This window comes from Episyrphus balteatus, chromosome 2 (genome assembly GCF_945859705.1).
Source record: "Episyrphus balteatus chromosome 2, idEpiBalt1.1, whole genome shotgun sequence".
Taxonomy (NCBI): Eukaryota; Metazoa; Arthropoda; class Insecta; order Diptera; family Syrphidae; genus Episyrphus; species Episyrphus balteatus.
In genome coordinates, this window is record NC_079135.1 from 29877861 (window position 1) to 29901064 (window position 23204).

At 31.6% G+C, this 23204-nt stretch overlaps 2 protein-coding genes and 1 pseudogene across 4 annotated transcripts; 2 read left to right on the forward strand and 1 right to left on the reverse strand.

The window, feature by feature from the left end:
* Positions 1-151: 151 nt before the first annotated feature.
* On the reverse strand, positions 152-7489 carry LOC129910543 (glycylpeptide N-tetradecanoyltransferase). The gene is made up of 5 exons (XM_055987968.1): positions 7353-7489; positions 7155-7295; positions 6973-7092; positions 6162-6805; positions 152-1229 (listed from the first exon to the last, which is right to left on the reverse strand). Exons 2-5 carry the CDS (start codon positions 7288-7290, stop codon positions 663-665), a joined length of 1467 nt encoding a protein of 488 aa, XP_055843943.1. The 5' UTR covers positions 7291-7295; positions 7353-7489; the 3' UTR covers positions 152-662.
* A 3919-nt stretch (positions 7490-11408) lies between these two features.
* Positions 11409-13944, forward strand: LOC129909361 (ribosome-releasing factor 2, mitochondrial-like; annotated as a pseudogene).
* A 1323-nt stretch (positions 13945-15267) lies between these two features.
* LOC129910631 (nuclear distribution protein nudE homolog) lies at positions 15268-23050 on the forward strand. 3 transcript variants are annotated; one of them, XR_008771535.1, is made up of 9 exons: positions 15268-15420; positions 15713-15941; positions 16005-16158; positions 16245-16518; positions 20475-20642; positions 21125-21222; positions 21432-21713; positions 22131-22262; positions 22326-23046. XR_008771535.1 is itself a non-coding variant. In XM_055988075.1 (8 exons), exons 2-8 carry the CDS (start codon positions 15862-15864, stop codon positions 22191-22193), a joined length of 1119 nt encoding a protein of 372 aa, XP_055844050.1. In that variant the 5' UTR covers positions 15268-15420; positions 15858-15861; the 3' UTR covers positions 22194-23050. The 3 variants fall into 3 exon arrangements, 2 of the variants coding, with proteins under 2 accessions (XP_055844050.1, XP_055844049.1); XM_055988075.1 differs by having other exon boundaries at positions 15858-15941; positions 22131-23050; XM_055988074.1 differs by having other exon boundaries at positions 22131-23046.
* The last annotated feature ends 154 nt before the right edge of the window (positions 23051-23204 follow it).

A 23204-nucleotide genomic window follows, 5' to 3' on the forward strand; every position in this document is an offset into this window, starting at 1 on the left:
TCAAGTTTTAATGTGAATCGACACTAGATGAGATGAAACTCTTACTTCTTCAGTTGTATTAACATTATAGCTCTCAAGATGTTCTCGATTGTGGTTCTCCAAACTCTTGTACTTTTTCAAAAGAGAAAAATAAAACAATATTAAACCAAAGTAAAATTCTAAGTAGTATTCTCATTTTATTGCAATAAAATATTAAATTTATTTTTTTTAGCATAATATTATTTTTCTCGGGCGAAATTATTGTATATAAATCAACACGGGAATATTATAATGAGTTCTTATGATAATAAATCCCTTCTCTCCATACAAAATAAAAAACACAGTACGAAGTTTGTGGGTTTCGTGTGTGAGTTTTCTCTACTTAAATATTTTGCACAAATAATAAAAATTTATCTGAGGAAAAATGCAAACAAATTGTAAATTGTTTTTCTTGTTTGAATTATGGAATCGTAGCACAGGAACAAAAACAAGGCAGCAGAATAATAAAAAGGAAACAAAAACACCCACAAACTTCAGGTGCGTGCTTAGCCACTTGGCATCCCAGATTAATTTGTGTTATCATTCCCATGAATAGTTGTTTTGTTTTATATTTTTTTTTTTATTTTGATTATTATTTTTTTTTTCTTTTGTGATTTGTTTTATTTAATATTGGCGTTTCCGCGCTACATGAGAATCAAAGCTACTTCCTCTGGTCTCATGGTCGGACACTTCCAATTGTATAAATAATATTGCAAGTTTCCATCACCAGTGCCGAATTTCAAAGGCGACAAGAATTTCTTATTATCCATTAGATCGAGGGCATTGAAAACGTCCATTTGGACATTTTTAGCAGAAATTAAGGCATCATTCATAAGCTCCAGCCAGGGAGTTTTTGTGGACACATTGTAAAATGAATAAGCTGCCCGAACATTCTTATGCACGGGGTGATGCATCACAGTTGATGGTAAACTATAGAAGCTCACCATATCGGTTACTTCGCCATTCTCACCTTCGACTACAAAACAATCGATAATACCTTCACGTGGTGAAAACCAATGGACAAACTCTTCCTGTGAAAATACCGGACATATATGGAATTTCGAGAGATATTCATCGAGTATTTTGTGGGCACCTTCCATGTCCTTTGTTTGAATGCGACGAAAACCTCGCGTCTTTGGTTGATCGGGTAGTTTGAAGAGTTTAATTGTTCGTTGCATTGTCATGTTTCTGGCTAGGTGTGAAAATTTAACCTGTAATTAGAAAAATTTAATTTGTTTGTTAAATTTAGTAAGATTTTATGAAGTCTTAGAGGAGTTTGTGAACATTGAAAACAAGAAACTTAAATACAGAGTAACAAACTGCCTATACAAAAATGTATTTTGAGTTATGTAAATAATTGAATCATTTATTTTCAAAACATGATAAGTCCATGATTTCAAATTTTTCAGGAGAAGAAAAAATCGTTCTATTTTCTTTTTTTAAATGTAGCTAAATGTATAAAAAATATATTTTGTAGAACTTTTACCTAGCTACAGAATATCGTTTGGTATTTACTTTTTGGACCGATAGTTCAAAAGATAAAAAATAAAAACGATTTTGGACTTATCATACTTTGAAAATAAACGAATGTGAAATTAGTTTTAAAATGAAATAAATTTTTTTTTAAAGCCGCAGTCTATCAAAAAATTGTATTTGGGAATAGAATATAATGTTTCGAGTAGTTATTTTACTTGAAAGGCGCTTTTAACTTAAGAATTTGAGTCAATAGTCAGCTTCTTTATGTGTAGTCAATTACTCATAAAAAAGTTGCTGTTTATTTTCAAAAGATGATAAGTCCGGGACTTTTATCATGTTTTGACAGTAAAAAATTTTTTTCGTTTAGCTGTAAAATCGAATATAGACTGATTAGATGCTTCATATTTTGAAGGCAGGTGTGGTTATCCCCCAAGAACATATTCAGTTAAAAAAACGAATTTTTAAAAAAAGAGGACTTATCATGTTTTGAAAACGAATCGATATTGCAATAATTCTATTGCCACAGGCTTAAATATAAAAATTGATAATAAAAATAACACAACTTAACTTCAAAAGACTTTTATTTCTTTACTGCCTAAATTTTAATTAACTATTCCGCAACAAAAACTTGTCGGAGGACTTCGGAGAAAATTGTGTTTGTATCTGTCAAGAATACAACCATAAGAAGTACTTCATCGCATGCAAATGGAATGCGTTGAATTTTGTCGAAGAGAATTTCTGATCACCTGATCGGAGAGCTACCTCGATGCAAAAAGTCTCAGATTCGTAGAAAATCGGAGAGAGTTCCGCTCCGATGGTTACCTCGATAGGGCCGATTGCATTTTTTATTTATTATTTTTTTATAACAATCAAATAAGCTACAGTTTAAAACTAGAACTCTTCATTTAACATTTAAATTCTATATCTGAGTGCTGTTTTAGAATACTTATGTAACTTTGTTACATCCATTTCCTTAAGAATGGAATTCATATTACACAGGTTGTATAATAAAGGTAAGTCTTCCCGGTCTGGTATAAAATTCAAATTAGGAAGCGTTTTCGATAGGTTTTGAGTTTAGGTTGTAGTTTTTTATAAATCCTACCGTGGATTATCCTTGGTTAAATAAAACGTTTTCAGGTAAAAGAATTATAAAAATGTTTATTCGCAGTTAAACAAAAACGATCTGTTCTATAAAGAAGCTATTTGAGAAGTAATTTTAAAAAGAAAATTATTGACAACAAAAATGAATTTAATCATTTGTTACTGAGTTGAATAAAACACAAAGTGAATTTATAACAGAAGTCATATCTCAACATAATCTTGGAACTTTCAAAGTACCTAACATCAGCCCTTACAGAAAACGCCAAAAATAATGATAGATTGATTTTATTCAAATTACGCAAATAAAACATTAATAGAAAATAAAAGGAACTACGAGCTATACGGTTTCTATTTTATTTTTTTTTTAAATGAAAAGTAATATGCATAGAAGATACATCTTCTAACTTTTATGTAATTGGAACTGTTTTTTTTTTTTTTAATGATTATTATTGACGGTGTTCTTAGGACCTTTCCTTTGAGCATGGCAAAACTAGAGATGATATTTTTAACATGTGGGCTTCCTCGGATCTCTATACATCTAGTTCTATCAAGCTTTATATCTTCTGCTATCATAATAAGCATAGAAGATGCAATTGGTGAAAATTGTGAAAATAAAACAAGCGATTACAAATAAGTTGTTGGGTACCTACATACAGTGATGGACAAAACAATAAGACCACTTCGTCTTACTTTAAAAACAAATCATAAAACACATATTTTTATTTGTTTTTAAAAGAAAAAAAATTATTAATATAAAATTTACAGTATCAGGAGCTTAAATCAATTCATTATCTAACAAGATTTTTTGTTTAAATAAAAAAAATAAATAAATACGAAAATAAATTGATTTCTAAAGCGGTCAAAACAATAGGACCACTACTCAAAAAATGGAAATTATTTCATATTTCAATTCTTTTTGTGGTCAAAACCAATATATTGTCGAAAAGCCCTTATTTGCCATCACCGCACATACTTTTGGAGACATTAATTCGACTAATTTTCGAGAAGTGTGTCTCGGTATTGCATGCCAAGCCTCTTGAAGTTTTTGCCGCAACTCATCCTTATTTCTCGACTTTTTTGCACCCAATGACTTCTCAACGATAGCCCACAAATTTTCAATTGGACTTGGGTCCGACGATCGGACAAACCAAGACATAACATTAATTCTATGCTCCTAAAGCCATATTTGAACTGGACCCAATGTATATTTACGGTCATTATAATGCATAAACTGCCATTTTAGGGACATTTTCCATTCCGTATAGGGAAGAAAAACTTCTTCTAAGAAATTGGGATACAAATGCTGGTCCATGTTTTCTTTAATCCAAAAAATTATACCTACTACGTGCCAAGAAAAATACCTCCACACCATGATGTTTTTACCACCGTGTTTAAGCGTTTGTCTTGTGTATTGCGGTTTGAATTCTACGTTCTCTGGGCGCCTTACCCATCTTTTGCCATGTGATCCCACTAATTTGACTTTACTTTCGTCCGACTACAGAACATTACGCCATTTTTCTTCATTATCTGGACCAATCCAATTAAAATGGTTTTTTGCAAAATTGATTCGGTTTTTGCGATGTCTCTTGCTGAGGAGTGAAACTTCCCTGGGGATTCTTTTGAAGAGGTACTTTTCTTATGGTATTCTGCTGAGCGTTTTCTCACTTATTAGCAATTTTAGCTCTAATTTAATGTCCGAAGATGACTTGAAAGTGTCTTTTTATGAAAATCGCATTTTTTCTAAGACGTGTTTTTGTGAAGTTTTTCGCTTTGTTCCTATTTTAAAATTTTCTGTTGGGGGCTCTAGTGCGTTTAATACAAGCTTTTTTTAATTAACCAATAGTTTCGGCAATTTCCCGTTCTGATTTGCCTTCTCTTGTCAGTTAATGCATCAATTCTCTCACGGCTGAAGAACAATGGACTCCACGACCCATTTTAATGTTTTCCCAATTTACAATTTACAAAATACAAGAGTATTTTGTTTAAAATATTGTTAAAAATTTGAATCCTAGGTAATACAAAAATAAATGACTTCACTTGGTCCTATTGTTTTGTCCACACGATTTGAGAGTTTTTTTTAGTTTATACATTTATTTTTTGCATCAAATTATCTGTGCATGTTCTTTTTCTTTTATTTCATAATAGTTCTGTTATTTTAAGCAGAATATAGTAAAAAGAGCCGTTTTATTTCATTTTAAAAAGAGATAGAGAGAATATTTTAAGAGTGAAAGAGGTGGTCTTATTGTTTTGTCCGTCACTGTACAAATTCCCAAACAAAAAACCGATACTTAGCACTGGTCTACAAAATTTAATTTTTTTTTTTTTTGGTGCGCGCACTTAAATATACTTTTCTATAGGTTTTTGATGTGCTGAACTCGAATCTGAAGTCAGAAATATCCTATCAGCTCCTTCTAATAATTATTTATGTTGAGCATACATAAGTTTCGATTCAACAAACGGCTCTTAGCCTTTACAAATGACTTGCGAATCTCTAGAAAAATTTGGCGAAATAAAGTTATTGGTGTTTTGTAAGCGATTCGGCATTTAATTTGATATTGGAATATAATTTTCTTTACTTTGACTGCAATTACAAGGCAACCGTCCTAGTTTTCTAATCGGAATACTAAGATATGAGTTTTTTTTAAATCATTTGATTCGCGAGTCATAATAATGCTCTTTATAGGTCGTTTCATATCAAAAGTCCTGACTCTGAGTTTATTTTCTCCCTTCCAATAAAATTGAGAACAAATAAACAAAAAACTCAATTTTATTGGCTCATTGCGACAAATCAACTCAAAAATAACAACAATGAATGAATGAATGAATGAATGAAAGAAATGCTAGAGAAAACAATAAACAAACGAACAATCTGAATTTGTTTAATAATGATTTCTATGGTGACGACTCAAAAATAATTGAAAAATAAAAATAAGATATTTACTGCCCAATTATACAAATGAAAAGATGTGAATACAATTTTAGGTTATGAATTGCTATCATATAAACTGGACATTTCTGGTCCATCTTCACCTAGTCCTATAATAATATCTTCTGCAAAGTTATCTCAACTGCCTTCAAATGATAAATAATTAAATAATTGTATGTTTTTTTGTATTGCCCGCGGATATGGAGTGATGCAAGCCCGGGAGACTTGCCTCCGCTTTCTGAGGCTAACCCAGTGAATCTCACAGACAGATCAATTAATTAAAATAGGGATATCAAAAACTGTTCTTCATTATTTTATCGTAATTTTAGAAAAGTTCAGCTGCCTCATAAATGCTTCCTTCCAGTAAGCAAATGAGTTGTTTTTATTTTTGCTCAATTTTCCATGGGACTTTTGATTTGAAACGACCTATAACTTATTACAACGATTCAAATTAAAATTTAACTAACAATAGTTTGAACTCCAATATCAATCTAAACTATTTTTTGATATATCTAATCATGACCTTAAATTGATTTTTTAGAGATCGACCTTCACTCTGAATGCCAAAGCGATTAATCAAAAAAAAAAATATATTCAATCAAAGCTAAATCATTTTGATAAAAACAATTTATATACTTACATCAACAAGTTTCTTAGGATTAAGAGATCGATGCCAGTATCTGCACGTAGAAACTGGTTTCGGCAGCACAACTCCAGCTGTATAAGCTGCTTGATAAATGCCCGTCAAATTGACTCGTCTCGTTATCTCCCTAATCAACACAGGCGCAACACGTTTACTTCTCAATTTCTTGTGCACGCACAAAAAATTAATTTCCACAACTTTCAATATCTTCTCATAGCATCTCAATTGACTGGGAATTGCCGATATGAATCCAACCAAACGACCTGATTTAACAACTCGCACACCCACATGCCAGTCTTGTCGCCAGCCAGGCGGTTGCAACGACCATTTCAAGAATTCTGGTTGATAATCAAAACGAAACATGGAATCATCGTCTTCCACGTAGTTCTCATTCAATAGAGTATACAATTCGGTAAGATTTTGAGAGCTATTTAGATTAAGAGTGTCCCATTGGAAGCCTTCAGGCAGAGTGTAAGGTTCTTGTCGAATTTCCGATATATCCTTATCAGGTTCGATTGATTCATTTGTAAATACTTCCTCGTTAAGTTTCGGCACCGGCTGCGTTGACCAGAAGGTAAACTTTTTGTTTGCGTTTTCACGCGCATTCGCTTCATCGGGTTTCTGATATCCGCCATAAAGAGCTATATAATTTTGGAGGAGACAACAACAACAACAAAATAGAGAAAAATATAACAATTATACTGTCTTAAACAAACAATTCAATCAAACACGCTATAGGAAAGAAAGTATTTAATTATTCAAGAGGAAAAGACAATTTAATTTTAGGGCATTCAAACTCTACACTCACTTCTAATATCCTTGGGAATTTTAAAGGCGTCGTTAGTGGAATTCAATTCGGACATTACATCAACGAATTTCATTGAAAGCGCCGACACCAGACGATTGCGTGTCTCTTTATCTTCCCATGCTAAGGATGAGATTTTTTGATATTTTGTTTAATTGAATTCTTGATAGAAAAATAAATTATACCTTGATCATCGGTTTTTTCGCCGCCACCATCGCCAGCACTTTCAGCAGCAGTTTTTGTTGCTTCAGTGTTTTTAACTTTTTCATCGGCAACTTTTTCAATTTCTTCTTTATTATTCGGTTGTTGTTTTTTGTCCATGGTGGCTATTTAAGAATTAATTATTATAAATCGATTAAATAAATTTCTTTCATTTTAATTACCTTTGAAAATAGGAATTTCTTTTTTTTTCGTTTTTTTTTTCTATAATGTGCTACACACCCGTGTCTTCTTTTTAATATTTTTTTGCACAAGAGAACAAAAATTGACAGAAGAATGGCGTAGAATGGGCTCAAATTAGCTCAGATATATAAAAATTTAGTTTTCATTGAATTGAGCAAAAGATGTTAATGGACATTGAAAAATTTAACGAAGTATTTAAGGTTGTGTTCATATTTATGTAGAAATGTAATTTTTGTGGGAAGTAGGGAAATTTTTTAATTTGTCAAAGTGACATGTGACATCCGATAATTTAATGAACCTGACAGTTAAATTACAAGGGCTGCTAGAGAGAGACACCACAATTGAGAATTTGTTAAGTTGAAATGCGCTACCGGTGAACAAAACGGAGAGTCAACTTTCATTTCAAGTACTGACATAAACTATAGTGCTGCATTCTTTAGAAAAATTTCAATATAAAGGCTTGACCACACATGAAAGTGGTATGAGATTTGACAGATAGCTTCGGAAGAGCTTGTATAGCTCTTTAATACATGTCTTATCGAAATTTAAAAAAAAAGCAACTACAAAAACAAAAAAGAATTTTCTTTTTTAAAGCCCCTGGTACGCTGCTCGCGCTTAATTTTAGCCAGGATAAAATTCCCATACAAGTTATCGATAATTTGTATGGGATCCATTTTAGCTCAGCTAAAATGTTTCGATAATTTGTATGGGAGCTAAAATTTAGCGCTACCTGCGTACCAGGCTTAAAGCCTAGTACGCAGCTTAATACTATGTTTCCACCTACGCTAAATCCGAGATTTAGCTAAGTAGATTTAGATTAAATCTCGAGATTTATTTTAAATCTACTTCGCTAAATCTTAGATTTGGGTTCAGCTACCCTAAATCTAAGATTGTCGCCTACTTTCAATCCGAGATTCAGAATAAAACTCGAGATTTTTGCTAAATCTACTTAGCTAAATCTCGGATTTAGGATAGGTGGAAACGTAGTATAAGCAAAACGAAAAATTTTCAAGTCTCCAAGGCCGACCACGAAAATGCTAACGAAAATATATCATCGAGTATCCTGTCAAAGTCAAAATAAAAATTCCAAATTAAGCCTGGTACGCTGCTCGCGCTAAATTTTAGCTCCCATACAAATTACACGGTGTAACACTCAAAAAATACGCGGGCGGAGACCTATCAGGTTTTGTAGAGCTAGTCGCACTGAATACGAAACGGTATTTAAAAATCCCCTAACACCCCCAAAATCTGGAGTTACGGGCAAAAAACGGTTTTTTGGACCTTCGCCCATTGAAAAAATTCTAGCTTCGACAATTTTTTACCCATTTTCGATTTTTTTACAGTTTCTGATAGAAGATAAATATACCTTTTTAACAATGTATAAAACATGTAACTCGGTTAAACCACTTAGAATTTATAAGATGTCAAAGTTCAAAAATTCAATTTTTTTTGTCATTTGCCCAACTTCGGCATCAATTTAAAGTATATGTTTTCAAAACAACATGCTATTTAAAAAATATATTCTAAAACTATATCTATTTTCCAATTGATCGAAGTATTTTTTATGAAAATCACTTCAATATTGGCTTAGAAAAAAAAAATTTTCGATTTCAACCCAGATACAGAAATTCGAACTTTTAGGTATAGAACAAAAATGTTGTTTCGGCACGTAGTAGGATAAGTTGGGCGCCAGGATTTGATGAAGGGTTTTTGTAGAGGAGCTGAATACAAACATTTTTTTTCTTTGGGAGGGGGGTCTATCTCCCCCCGTTTAGGTGGGAGGGGCATTTTTCTAAAAAAAATTATCAAAATAAAAAAAAATTATTAAAAAACAACGGCAACACTTACAGTAATAAATGATACCATTTCCAAAAGGCAAAATTGTGCATTTGATTCTAATTTTTAAATCAATATAATATTACCAATAGTTTTTGAAATAATCGATTTCAAAGTTAAAAATAGGGGAACAAATTTTTTTTAAAACTCATTTTATACTATTTTTGTCCAGACTGTGAATTTTAGTAAATAAGTTACTTAGACAGAAAATTGCCTCAATTAATTCCTTATCGAACAGTGAAAACTATATGTTTCTATGTCTTCTAGTTTTTGAGAAAATTGAAAAATAAAAAAAAATAAAAACAAAAAATATTTTGAAAAAAGAAAAATCTGATAAAATAATTTTTCAATTTTCCCAAAAACTAGAAGACATAGAAACATATAGTTTTCACGGTTCGATAAGGAATCAATTGAGGCAGTTTTCTGTCTAAGTAATTTATTTACTAAAATTCGCAGTCTGGACAAAAATAGTATAAAATGAGTTTTAAAAAAAATTTGTTCCCCTATTTTTAACTTTGAAATCGATTATTTCAAAAACTATTGGTAATATTATATTGATTTAAAAATTAGAATCAAATGCACAATTTTGCCTTTTGGAAATGGTATCATTTATTACTGTAAGTGTTGCCGTTGTTTTTTAATAATTTTTTTTTATTTTGATAATTTTTTTTAGAAAAATGCCCCTCCCACCTAAACGGGGGGAGATAGACCCCCCTCCCAAAGAAAAAAAATGTTTGTATTCAGCTCCTCTACAAAAACCCTTCATCAAATCCTGGCGCCCAACTTATCCTACTACGTGCCGAAACAACATTTTTGTTCTATACCTAAAAGTTCGAATTTCTGTATCTGGGTTGAAATCGAAAATTTTTTTTTTCTAAGCCAATATTGAAGTGATTTTCATAAAAAATACTTCGATCAATTGGGAAATAGATATAGTTTTAGAATATATTTTTTAAATAGCATGTTGTTTTGAAAACATATACTTTAAATTGATGCCGAAGTTGGGCAAATGACAAAAAAAATTGAATTTTTGAACTTTGACATCTTATAAATTCTAAGTGGTTTAACCGAGTTACATGTTTTATACATTGTTAAAAAGGTATATTTATCTTCTATCAGAAACTGTAAAAAAATCGAAAATGGGTAAAAAATTGTCGAAGCTAGAATTTTTTCAATGGGCGAAGGTCCAAAAAACCGTTTTTTGCCCGTAACTCCAGATTTTGGGGGTGTTAGGGGATTTTTAAATACCGTTTCGTATTCAGTGCGACTAGCTCTACAAAACCTGATAGGTCTCCGCCCGCGTATATTTTAAAACCTCATTTTTGTAACACCGTGTTATCGAAACATTTTAGCTGAGCTAAAATGGATCCCATACAAATTATCGATAACTTGTATGGGAATTTTATCTTGGCTAAAATTAAGCGCGAGCAGCGTACCAGGCTTTAATCTAAAATCAAGAAAAACAGAAAAAAATAATTTTTTACACAAGAAATAAATGAATTAAAAGTGAAAAAACCGTCAATACTGCTGTTGGAGTCAAGCAAAATGCACAGGACAATAAAAATTAAGTGACAAATGAGTGAAAACTCTCCAATTTTTTGCTAAAGCCTGGTACGCTGCTCGCGCTAAATTTTAGCTCCCATACAAATTATCGAAAAATTTTATCTGAGCTAAAATGGATCCCAAACAAATTATCGATAACTTGTATGGGAATTTTATCCCAGCTAAAATTCCCATACAAGTTATCGATAACTTGTATGGGATCCATTTTATCTCGGCTAAAAATTTTCGATAATTTGTATGGGAGCTAAAATTTAGCGCGAGCAGCGTACCAGGCTTAAAGCTGAGTACTGAAGCATCCCGACAAACAATTTGGGTTCTATAAAGCTTTACAAAAGCAATAGTTGCTTCTGTAAAGCATTATACAAGCAAAATTGTTAGTAGGGATGGTAAGCAGTTCGAGGTAATTTTAAGCCGAGATAAAATTTCCTTACAAGTTATCGATAATTTGTATGGGATCCATTTTAGCTCGACTAAAATTTTTCGATAATTTGTATGGGAGCTAAAATTTATCTCAAAACGAAATTTTTCGTTCAAGATTGCGTTATCGAATTTTTGTATAATTTGCGGACGTAAATTGAGAAAGGAAAGTGAGTTTACGTCCGAAAACAAAACTGAACGAAACCGAGCAATCCGCTATTATGTCTGTGACATCTGATTTGCATGTACATATTTGGGAATTTTCCTACGTCAACGTACGCACTTTTCCGACTATTATTGGGGATTGGTTAAGTTGAAATGCGCTACCGGTGGTCAACATTTGCAACTAAATAAACAGGACGGAAAGAACCAGCGCCACCTTGTTGTGAGAACACACACTTCAAGCTGTCAAAACATCCGACATCTTGATTTTTTTGGGTAAGCACTTTCCCTCGCATTTCATTTCATTTCATCGTTCTCATCCTTCATAAAAGGATAATTTTGTGGACTTACATTAAACTTGCAAAAAATAAACAATATTAAAAGCGTGAAAAAGAAAAAAAGATATTTAAATAATTAATAATATACATATGTACATAAAAAGCTAATAAAAAGCAAAAAAAAAGTCATACAATTCAAGTAAGTACAATTTTTAGAGTTGATTTTGATGCAGAATTAAAAATGTTTTCGTTGTAACTGTCGTCGTCGTCGGTTATCGTCATCGTCGATCATCGTCGTCGTCCCCGTTGTGTTTGGCAGCCTCCAAATCGTTGTGTCGGTCGTGTCTCTATTTTGGTCTATGAAGACGAGCAATGTTTTCTGAATGTTTGGCCGATGTCGGTACATCTTTTCATAACCGTATTTAAATCTGCCAGTTTCTGAGCCTCTTAGGGCCAGTTGTACAAACGTGGATCAGCCTTGGTTCAGGAATTTAACCCACCGATTTTGGTGGATTAGCTGCGGGTCAACTTCGGTTCAAGCATGAATGTGGCTATTTCTACATAATATGAACCTTGAACCAGTCATAAACTTCAGCCTTGCTGCCGATTTCAGAAGATAAAAGTTGCTAATCCACGGATTAAATATTTGTACAACTGGCCCTTAGTTGTTTCATAATTATGTAATTCTCCTTCGTTGGCCTGCTATTCTAGTTCTATTGATCTCATATATTTCTTTGACGATGGCCCTCGTATATCATATATTTTTAATCACAAGTTTTTCAGAAATGATTTTGTGGGCAAAGTGTTTAAAATTGTTCACGACAAACAACGTGGTCCATTGACTCTCATCCGTGTGTTACGTGGTTCTCTGAAAAAGGGAATGCGTCTTATAAACACGAAATCATCAACAGAATCCTTACAAAGAATCTATGAATCTATCGAGAAATAAATGAAGTTCCTTGTGGAGGTGTGGGTGTTTGTAGTGGACTCAAGGTGACACATTTAATATATACCTTCAAAAAAGTTACATTCCATTTGTAAATACAAATTTTAGAATACAGTTACAGGAGACTTACTAACATCTAGTGCTTCATCAATTAAACAAGCTCAAAAAAAGCTACAAAAAATGCTTGGAAAATCTGATGTCGACGACGAAGAAGACAATATTTAAACTATAAATGAAGTTCTCTCTTTGGATCCACAAATTCCAGATTCAGTGTATTTCTGTTCCATTGAACCACCCAGTATTAGATCTCAAACAGCTATGGAAACTGCTTTGAAACAATTGCAGCGAGAAGATCCGAGTTTGAGGGTTAATTTTGATGAAACTACTGGACATACAGTTTTGGGAGGTAAGTCTATGGTTTTTGATTATCTGTTCCATTTTGATAAATATTATTGTTGTAGGAATGGGCGAGCTACATATGGACATTGTAAAATCTCGAATTCTAACTGAATATAAAATCGATGTTGACTTGGGTCCACTGCAAATTGCTTATAAAGAAACTATTGAATCGCCTGCAATTGATACTTTCACATTAGAAAAAGAAATCGCTGGATCTAAGCAGAGTGTCACAATCACTTTGGAACTAGTCAATGACCAAAAGGAAATCTTTAGGTAAACATGATTTATTTAATTAGTTCCAATTGACAAAATCTATTTCCTTAGTTTGAGTAAATCACAAGAAAATATGGCCAACCTTAACACCTTGCGACCGAAAACCTTGCAAGTAATCAAGAAAGGTGCTTTGGAGAGAGGTCCTCGTGTTGGTGGGCAAGTTGTTGAAACTCAAGTTAGACTTCACAATGCTACTATTGGTCGTGGAACAGCAGATTCTTTTGTAATGGCTGCAACCGGACAATGTGTTCAAAAAGTTGGTATTCTTGGGAGGTTTAAAAAAAAATCTAAAAATAATTTTCGTTTCAGATTCTCATTAATTCTGGTACTCGCCTTTTGGAACCAATAATGGCAGTTCAAATTATCGTTCCTTCAGAGAGAGAGTATCAACTGTTCTTGCTGATTTATCGCGGAGGAGAGCTAAAATTAATGATGTTCAACCAAAAGGACAGCAGAATAAAGTATGAACTAAATTTTTTTAAGTTTTTCAGTTTTAATATTTTATTTTGGTTTTTGTTTTTATTTTTAGTTAATTGATGTTCAAGCTCCGTTAGCGGAATTATCTGGATACACAAGTGTGATACGAACAATTACTTCCGGAACTGCCAGCATGACAATGCAACTTTGTGGATATTCCAATATGAATTCACAAGATGAAGTTGTAGCTATACGTAGAGCTCAAGGGCTAGAATAATTATGTTAAAGTGTAAATTGTTATTTTAAATAAATTGTATATTATTTATTTATAAAAAAAAAAATAATAATAAGTTATCCATGATTTTCCAGATTTGCATTGATATTTTGACAAAGAATAAAATGCATTTTTGCAATTAACAGTTAATGCAGATTGTCTCAATGTTTTAAATTGAACGTGTATTTTAAGTGCAAGATATGATGTTCTGTCATTTGCCCTGAGCCTGAAGACCTTTTTCTTGGATATCCAACCAATAGAATCCAAAATATTGGCTTTTTAAAACATCAATTTCGAGTCTATTTTAAGACTTTTTTTCTTCAATTTTTGTTTGTTTCTTCTTGTTGCTACCGCTGATGTTGTTGTCGTTAGGTGATAATTTCGGTAACTTGCGTTGTTTGTTGCTATTGGGGCTGTTGTCTTAGTTTGATGACTCTCAAAATGCTTTACCAACATCTCACGCTTGGGGTTACATCATTGCAGCTCCATCTTCCGAGCAGCTTGATATCTAGAAGTATAGGTTGTAGTTGCGAGGTTGTGATAGGTTAGTGGAAGTGACTCTGATTCCATATGGCTGCTCTGCTACTGAACACTTTCAACATCAGCCATTATTTCTGATTTGTAAAAAAAAACGATGCCAACAGCAATGGTGTTTTTCGAGAAAACTCGTGTACTTATACACCAAAATTTAAAAGAGACGCGACCGACACAAACGACTGTGGACGACAACGCCCGACTGAACGAATAAACTTAATAAAAATTACATTTATGTAAACACCACACTACATAATTGTTTAAAACAATAAAGCCTTAACTACATTGCCTCAAAAAGTGAAAAAGTACAAAAGTGAAAATTTTCAAACGCATTTTTGTATGGTTTTTCGGGCTAGAAAATTAAAATAAATGATGCAGAATGCTTATTTTTCCGTCCAAAAATCAATTTGTAAACCCTTTTTTACAAAAAAATCCCGCTAGCGAGAAAAAAAATATTTTCACTTTTGTACTTTTTCAAAAAGTGGTGAATGTAGTTAAGCCTTAAACCCCGAAAGAATTTTTTTTTGAAATGCGAAAGATGAGTGTTTGTTTACAAAAAAAAAAGATGGCTTGACGTAAACAAAACTATTTCCAATTTGTGAAGGCTAGGTGGCGCTAGTTCCTTCCGTCCTGTTAAATTAGTTATAATTGTTGACCACAACGGCGCTAGTAGTATATCCTCCAATCGCCAATAGTTGGGCCTTTAATTTTCCAAAACAAACATTTGTTTTAGCTGAATCGATTCATTAAAGTGATGCCAAACTAATCCATTTTTCCTTTTCTTTTTTCCATCTGGCAACATCTCATTTCCACAGCTAGCATTTTTATCCCAAACAACACAAGAAATTTTCTTTTTAACAAACTTTCTTACTTGATTTTTATTATTAACAAAAAATACTTATTTTAATCTAAAAAAGAAAATAAATAAAAATTTTAATCCAACTGAATTGGTAAGTTTCGATCATAATTCCATTTAATAACATAATCAATATTTAATGCGTCGTGTTCCATGCGTTTTGCACCGCAGTTGGCAAAGCATAGCAGAGCCAACAAAACTACTCTACTCACAAAATAATACGATGATTTCATTTCTCCTTGGTTTTTTGATTTTCTCTATCTGTCAGTAGAAAAAAACACAAAAGAAAAATTTAAATAAAAAAAATTTCCTTTCACTCTGCGCTTTTTGTAAATCCGTCCATTTGATAAATTATTTATTGATTATTTTAAATCACTCGAAAATAGTTTGAATCGAATCGAGGGTATTCGAGTTTTTTGGGATAGGCGAAAGCAAGGGCAAAAGGCATAGCTGCATCCATCCAATCAGCACACCGCAACAACAACAACAAATACAGAAACAACAATAGCTTCACTTACATTTTATTCACAGAAAAATGGATTCACCTCCAATGTTTAATAGTGTCGAAGACGAATGCAGATACTGGAAAGAACGGGCAAAGCTTTACCACAAAGAGTAAGTATTTTTTATCAAACTATTCCAAACACATTCTAATTCGATAACAACTTTGAAAAACAGATGGACAGATGTGAAGCAAGAATTCGATGAATATGTTGAACAATCCCGACAAATGGAAGCCGAAATGGATGCAACATTAGAACAGAAACAAAATGCCATCAAAGATCTCAGATTGAAAGTAGCAAATTTAGAAAAAGAGAATGATTCCCTACGAGTAAGTTTAAATGATTTGTTTTTTTAGTTAAAATTCTTATTCGATTGCATAATTGCTTTTATTTTTTTTTTATGAAACAATTAAAGATGAAACAAGATTCTCATATTATTGAATTTGCAAATGTTGAAAAACAATTGGAAACTGTTAAAAATGAACGAGATTCAATGAAGCAATATTTGCGTCAATTGGAACAGAAAAACGACGATCTCGAGCGTGCTCATCGAATATTAAATGAGAGTATTGCCGATTTCGAAGCGATGCTTGACAAGGCATACGAAAAGAATGCCTTACTCGAAATGGAAGTTGATGAAAAAGAAATGTTACAAGAGAAGCTACAAAGGCTGATGGATGAAACAAGAGGTAAGATTATTCCTATTTTGTTCATTAATTTTCTTTTCGATTGTTTAAAATAAAACGATGGACTTCTGTAGACTATAGATAGTAAAAAAGTAGGTGACACTGACAATTTTGAATGTATGATATTTATTTATTTTTCTAATTCGGTAATTGGGCGAAATCTATCTTTGGGAAATCATCACTTTGTAAAGTCTAGACATGAGCTAAAAAAAGAAGTTGGTGTAATGACTGGCCGAACATACTCCTAAAAAAACTGACACTCGTTAGATGTATGATTAAAGTTTGAGTAGGTCAAACAATCTTATAATAAGTTTCTTAATTCCACTATTGCTTTGCTTGGTGCTGTTTTAAGCAGTTAAATTACCCTTTTACTCATCGTCCAATCAGGGTTATCATTTAACATTTTCTCAGAAATTAAAGGCATGCTAGCTGCATGAGTTAATAATTTGATTTAGTATACATAAAACAAAATTTTAACAAAACTCCGTTCCAATCGCCAGTCAACTTTTTTATTGTAAATGCACTTGTAAGTTTAATTTGTCTAAACTAAAAGTTTTTGTAAATATTACCATAAAGTTCATATGCTGAAGTTAAAACTTTTTCACGGGGACCCGATCATCAGACTCCTTTTCGCTTTATGTACAGTTAACTTGAAAACACCTAAGCTGGGATTAAACTAGCAAGCTACCGATGGGTAGTTTTTCGGCATTGTTAGATATGTAGATAATTCGATTGATGGTTAATATTAATATTAATTCTAGTGAACTTAATATATTGAAAAAAGTATTATTGCAAAACTAGCATGATTGATCAAGTGCTAACACCAATGTGCTAACACCATTTTATTTTTGAACAATGTCGATTTTTTAAATATTTTAATGAGAACAACAATAAGAACAATAAATGGTGGGATAACAAAAAAAGAGAAAACAACCTTTAGTTGAACAACTCAAAAATTGGAAAAAGAAACGCAAAGGAAATTTTATTTTTATGGCCAAAATTAACGGTACCCGCCATAGATCCATTTTTCTTTATTTCTGACATTCTTGTAAACGACTTAACTAATTTTAATGACAATTTTTATAAAAAAAAAAAAGAAATGCTAAAATTGAACAAAAAATCAAATAATTTTTGGATAAAAAAAATCATGCATTAAAAGTATGTTTAGAAGAATAAAAGCGTAGTAAAACGGAAGATAAAAATTGTTTAAAACAAATTTTGTTAATTTTAAATCTTCTTTTCGATCAAAATTTATAAAGCTTTTAACTTTCTTTCGGCATTCATTTTTTTGGTGAAATCCTTACAGCGTTTGCTAATCGTGTCCGAAAAGCAAAATATAAACATGAATTTTTGCGTTAAAACAAAATAGTGGTGGCATTTTCTTTTCCGTCAGTACTATTGAAGCATAGAACACAATTTAAAAAAAAAAAAAACGGGTATTCACTTCATATACACTGGCCGACATAATTCTTCGTACAAAAAATGAAAACTCTGTTTTCCATATCCTTAAAAGAGCACTAAGTTAAGAATTGTAATATTCTAAAATGGGACACAATAAAAGACTATGTACGTTTTAAATAGCTTTTTAATTGTGCTTGAGACAAATATAAAAGAAACCATTTATGTTAAATAAATAAATGCAGAAATATTGAAATCGTAGAATAATTTTGTAATGCACTGTATATAATATTCTCATAGCAGCGCATAACATACATATCTGCCAATTAATCTAAGAAAACCATTTTTGTCGAAAATAATTTTGGGATTATGTATGTTATGTAACTACAACTTTTACAATTAATTATGTACTTTAACCATAAATAGTAAAAAAACGCCGTTTTTCATTAAAAACAAAACTAAATAAATTGCAGCTGTACTGCAGCTTAAGCTACAGATATACAAATATCCTGTATCCTGCTGTGGAGTGTGGAGGCTATTACAACATATTGATATTGGCAGCTTTTAGCCACTGTTACTAGTGTGATTTGTTTCAATATGTACCTCTGAAAGATCTTAATACCTGGTATTCGTCATGAATATATGATTCCCCTCATATTTTTTACCTAAATATGTGAGTCAACGAAAGACACTACAAAAAACGGCTGAAAGACATATTCATGTTATCCTTTTTCCACAATTTAGTGCATTTCTTTGTATGCAAATTTTATTTGTTGCAAAAGAAATAAGCTTTTTTAACTAACCATATCAACCATATGATGTCTTCAGGTTTAGGGAAAATGACAGAGCATATGTTGCTGTAAAGAATATGAAATAGTGTGAATTTAGCCTACTTATATGAATTGGAAAACTCACATTTTTCAACCCCTTGAAAACAATATAAAGCCGCGATTTAAAGCTGCCAGACTTTTAAATTCGTTATACGAACGCATAAGGCTATAAAACTGCATACTCACATTTTGGTGGAGGTATACCACTCCCAAAATTTGCTGTGGGCTCTTAGACTATATTAGTTTTTAACAAAATCTTATCAGGTTGTACAAAAAGAGTTATGAATCGTTCAAGTGTGTTTAAGTGGTTGCTTGAGTTTTTTAAATTTGTCTCATTTTAAACATTAATTTCATTATTAAAACCCACTTACACGATTTACAGCTAATCCTATTTGCTTATTTTAAGAGCAAACTGTAAGTGAAGGCGGATATTGATTTTGGATCTCTGTAATACGTCCTCGATTTTTGTAAACATTCATCAAAAGCAATAGCAATTACGTCTATTTGTTTTAAAATAATTTGTTGAGACCTGCAAAAATGTAATACATATACTAATTTTCTACACATGGCTCGTATATGCAGGTTTACGTTAAAGTCCTTCGCTTTAATTCATACCCCGGCAATAACATAGTGCTATAAAAAAACGATTGCTAAGAAGTATTTTTTGAAAACTTGCCAAACAAAAAAAGTTAATCAATAAAAGTCATACAGCAAATGTCTTAGAATTCTCACTCCTTTTTGTGTCAGACTTATGCAAATGGCTCTTTTGGCTTTTCTTTTTACACTTATGTTCTTGTTGCAATAATTTAGAGGGTATGCTTATTTCCTAGTCGAATTAAATCACAAAAAAGGTACAAATTAATCCCCATTTTCATTTAAAGCAACAACTTTGCTTAAGTTAGCACATCACCATCTATCTATCTATCAAGTAGGATACATTGTAGTTGTAGAACGAATACATACAGGTCATACTTTGAATGGAATCGATTTTTTCCACAAAATACATTCTTTCAAATATAGATATACTTAATAAACGAGTTGTATACATTGCAAATCCTAGACGATAGAATCGAATTTCATTTTGTATGTTTACTATGTTCTCGTTCTTTGCCATTTCGATATTAAAAACAAAAAATCTGAACAAAGCAAAACAATGCCACAAGAGTAGGGTAAAATAAATGGTATTATCATAGGTTAGTTACATCTACCATCTGTTTTGGGGGTAGTTTGTTTTATGTTGATAAGAATCTGACACAAAGTTTGTTTTCGGTTTTCTTCACATTTCTTCATAAAACAGCCAACTAGTCGGATGTACATACATTTCTTCAAAAGTGAAATTTAAATAAAATTGGAAATTCAAAGTTATTTTTATATAAATGATTTAATTTTGTTAATTTGTCATTGACAGTTTAGTGGATACAAAAAAAACAAATACTACATATATCCAAATTAACATATTCGTAAAACCGAGGGTGTATCTTTTACTACGTCATGTCATAGTAATCATAATCAATAAAGAGACTCCGCATTGAACTGCTTATAGTTTCTAATCACGCGAGCCTAGACCGAAGTGTTATTTTTATTTAGAAATTAAACTCCTTTGGGTTGTTCATTTTTATTTACGTCGCAGATTCTAATTTTTAAAATGGCAAGCGCTAAACGTGAGCCGTTACACTTTATTTAAAACCTTTTTAAAAATTAAAACATATATTTTTTATGATCTAATTTTAGATTTAAAACAAGAACTGAATGTAAAAACACGATATCCCAGTACCACACCGAATGGCGTTGCTGAAAATTCAGTTCTATCAGAAAACCTAAGTAATCCGACAAATGCAACCATACCAACTGGCAACAGTCAGTCGTCGTTGAATGAATATAATCAAAATTCTCTAAAAAGTAAGATAATTTCATCATTTAAACAAACCAAGCGAGCCTTAAAAATCTCCAAATCATGTCGCATGTGATCTGATTTTTTTTTATCTAAACAAAAAAATCAAACAAACTAAAGCTTATAGCAAATAAATTATTTCATCTATCTATCAAATCCATCCATCTAATCCATCCATCGCATCATATTTATATATATATTTTAAATTTTATTCATTAAAAAAAATATATACTCTTGTAAATTTATTTATGCACACTACACTCATATTAAGAATATAAAAATGCATATAAAAAAAGCAAAAACATAATAAAAAAAACAACTAAAAAAACACAATTTTTTGAAAGCAGTTCATTCATTTTCATTTATCTTGTAACTTCTTGTAAATGTTGTGTTAAATGTCGTGTATCTCGCTGGCTCCATGAAAAAGCAGCTCGCATTAGAGTTGTCGTGTGCTTAAATCGAATGATGTTTTTGAGAAATCTCTTTCCAGATCCAGACAATATGCTGAATGGAAACGCTGCCGCCATGACTGCAAGTTCCCGCACAACAGCGTTGAATATTGTTGCTGATATGTTAAGAAAGCTCAATGTAAGTAACAATGATATATGCACTTGCATTTTAATTGGTTTCTGGTGTTTGGGAATTATTTTAACTAATTTTTGTTTGATTTCTTCCTAATTTGATCCTTTAAAATTAAAAAAAAAATATCCTTGCACGCTATGTATTTTTTTATCTTTATTTTATTTCTTTCTCTTCCCCCCCAAAAAAATGCCTTTTTTTTAAATGTTTTCTTTCAGTTGGATAAAACACTTTTATGTTCGCGTTGTAGAAAGTTTCGTTGTATATGCAAAGAACAGAGAGCACTTCAAGACGATATAAGTAGTAATAATTTAAATGCGACAAGCAGTAGCAGTCGAACGAGCATGTCTTTTGAATCGACCACCAACCACAATCAATCTTTTGGTTCGTCGTCGCCAAATATTTTTAAACGATTTGCACAACGTTTCAGCGGCGATTTTCGATCGACTTCGCCATCAATCACATCTTCAAATTCAGCTATCGATGATGTACAAAGCAATGTAACCAATTTTATTTTTGTTTTTTTCTTCTTATCTTCTTCTTTGCATCTTCATCCTTTTAAGGCCTTAACTAAAGCTGTGTTTTTGAAATTATTTTCTGTAAAATTCAAAAAAAATTACTTCAAATAATTTATAAAAATGGTAGCATCTTTTCTAAATTTCTCTCATTTTTTTTTCTTAAAAAGAACATCAGATTCTTACTAACATAGAATAAAAAGAAAAAAAAAAAAGAACTTCACGCGCTGCGATTGTTAAATGTTTTATCAAACTGAAATGGAATATTATTTGCTTAACTAAAAACAACCCATTTTCTTTTTAGAATTTAGTATCGAATCAAACTAACAAATTCCAAAATTCCCCATTTCCGTGATACTTATCACATATCAATTTTTTTATATTTTGTTTCGTTTGTTGCAGGCTATGGAAACAAAGCTGAAAGCTTACCGTGAACAGCCGCCAAGTATGCAACCGCGGCAATGACAACTAGCCAGAGTACACCACCCTGTTGCGGATAATTGCGCTGCTTAAAAATTACCCACTTCAACAGAGGTCTTGTACTGTGCGCCCAATGTCCTCCACCAAGGATATTAATTGTTTTCATTTGTATTATAGGTACTATTTTTCTTTATTTTTCTGTTTCTCAATTTCACAATTTAGAAGGAAAAGAAGAAAAAAAGTGTGTGTTTTTAAAAAAATTCAGAGACGCAATTCCATGATGGGAATTCCAAAAACAAACAAAAAAAAAGTGCTTTTGTGATTTATTTAATTTTTATACGATGACGCGCCTGGGAAGGGAGCGAAAAATGAAATGTTATTTTTTTTTACCACAGCAGACAACACTTACATGTTTTCGCCCAAAAAAAAACAAACCAACAAAACACACTCAAAGCATAGTCATTTTTATTGATGTTCAGCAGAACTAACTAGTACTGGTTTATTAGTTTTATATTTTCCAAGTATCTGCTAGATAGTAATTATGACAACAATGGACAGATATATTTATATATTTAAACAAAACAACAACAACATTAAAACTGATACTGATGATCATTCGATGATATAAAAAAATATAACAAAAAAGGTACAGACGTATGAGATAAAAAGAAAACACATAGGATTAAATTTAAAATAGAAGTAGTAGAAAGCAGGACTTAAATTTAAAGAAAGAATATAAAAAAAAGTATTTCCTAAGCATTATGTAAGCCTATGAAATAGTTTTATCTTATAAAAATAGAATATCTATATTATACTGTATAATCCCCAGCAATTATAAAAAAAAAAAAAACAAAACAAAAAATCAAAACAAAATCCTTCCTATGTGTTTTAATTTGCCTTATTAAATAAAAAAATAAAAATATTTATGTGTTATGCATGATGTAAGATTTTATTTAACAAAAATCAAACAAAAAAAAAGAACATATGAAAAACCCTTTTTAAAACCTAAATACTATTTAAAAAATAAAAAATGTTAAAATGAAACTATTTTATAGT

Excerpts from the sequence above, each read along its gene's own strand:
- LOC129910543 (XM_055987968.1), bottom strand. The coding sequence starts at position 7,290 with ATGGACAAAAAACAACAACCGAATAATAAAGAAGAAATTGAAAAAGTT. Across the intron at positions 7,093-7,154 it reads CGAAAAAACCGATGATCAAG|CATGGGAAGATAAAGAGACA; the intron begins GTATAATTTATT and ends TCTCATCCTTAG. Across the intron at positions 1,230-6,161 it reads ATCCTAAGAAACTTGTTGAT|GTTAAATTTTCACACCTAGC; the intron begins GTAAGTATATAA and ends TTCTAATTACAG.
- LOC129910631 (XM_055988075.1), top strand. The coding sequence starts at position 15,862 with ATGGATTCACCTCCAATGTTTAATAGTGTCGAAGACGAATGCAGATAC. Across the intron at positions 16,159-16,244 it reads AAGAGAATGATTCCCTACGA|ATGAAACAAGATTCTCATAT; the intron begins GTAAGTTTAAAT and ends AAACAATTAAAG. Across the intron at positions 20,643-21,124 it reads TAATCAAAATTCTCTAAAAA|ATCCAGACAATATGCTGAAT; the intron begins GTAAGATAATTT and ends ATCTCTTTCCAG.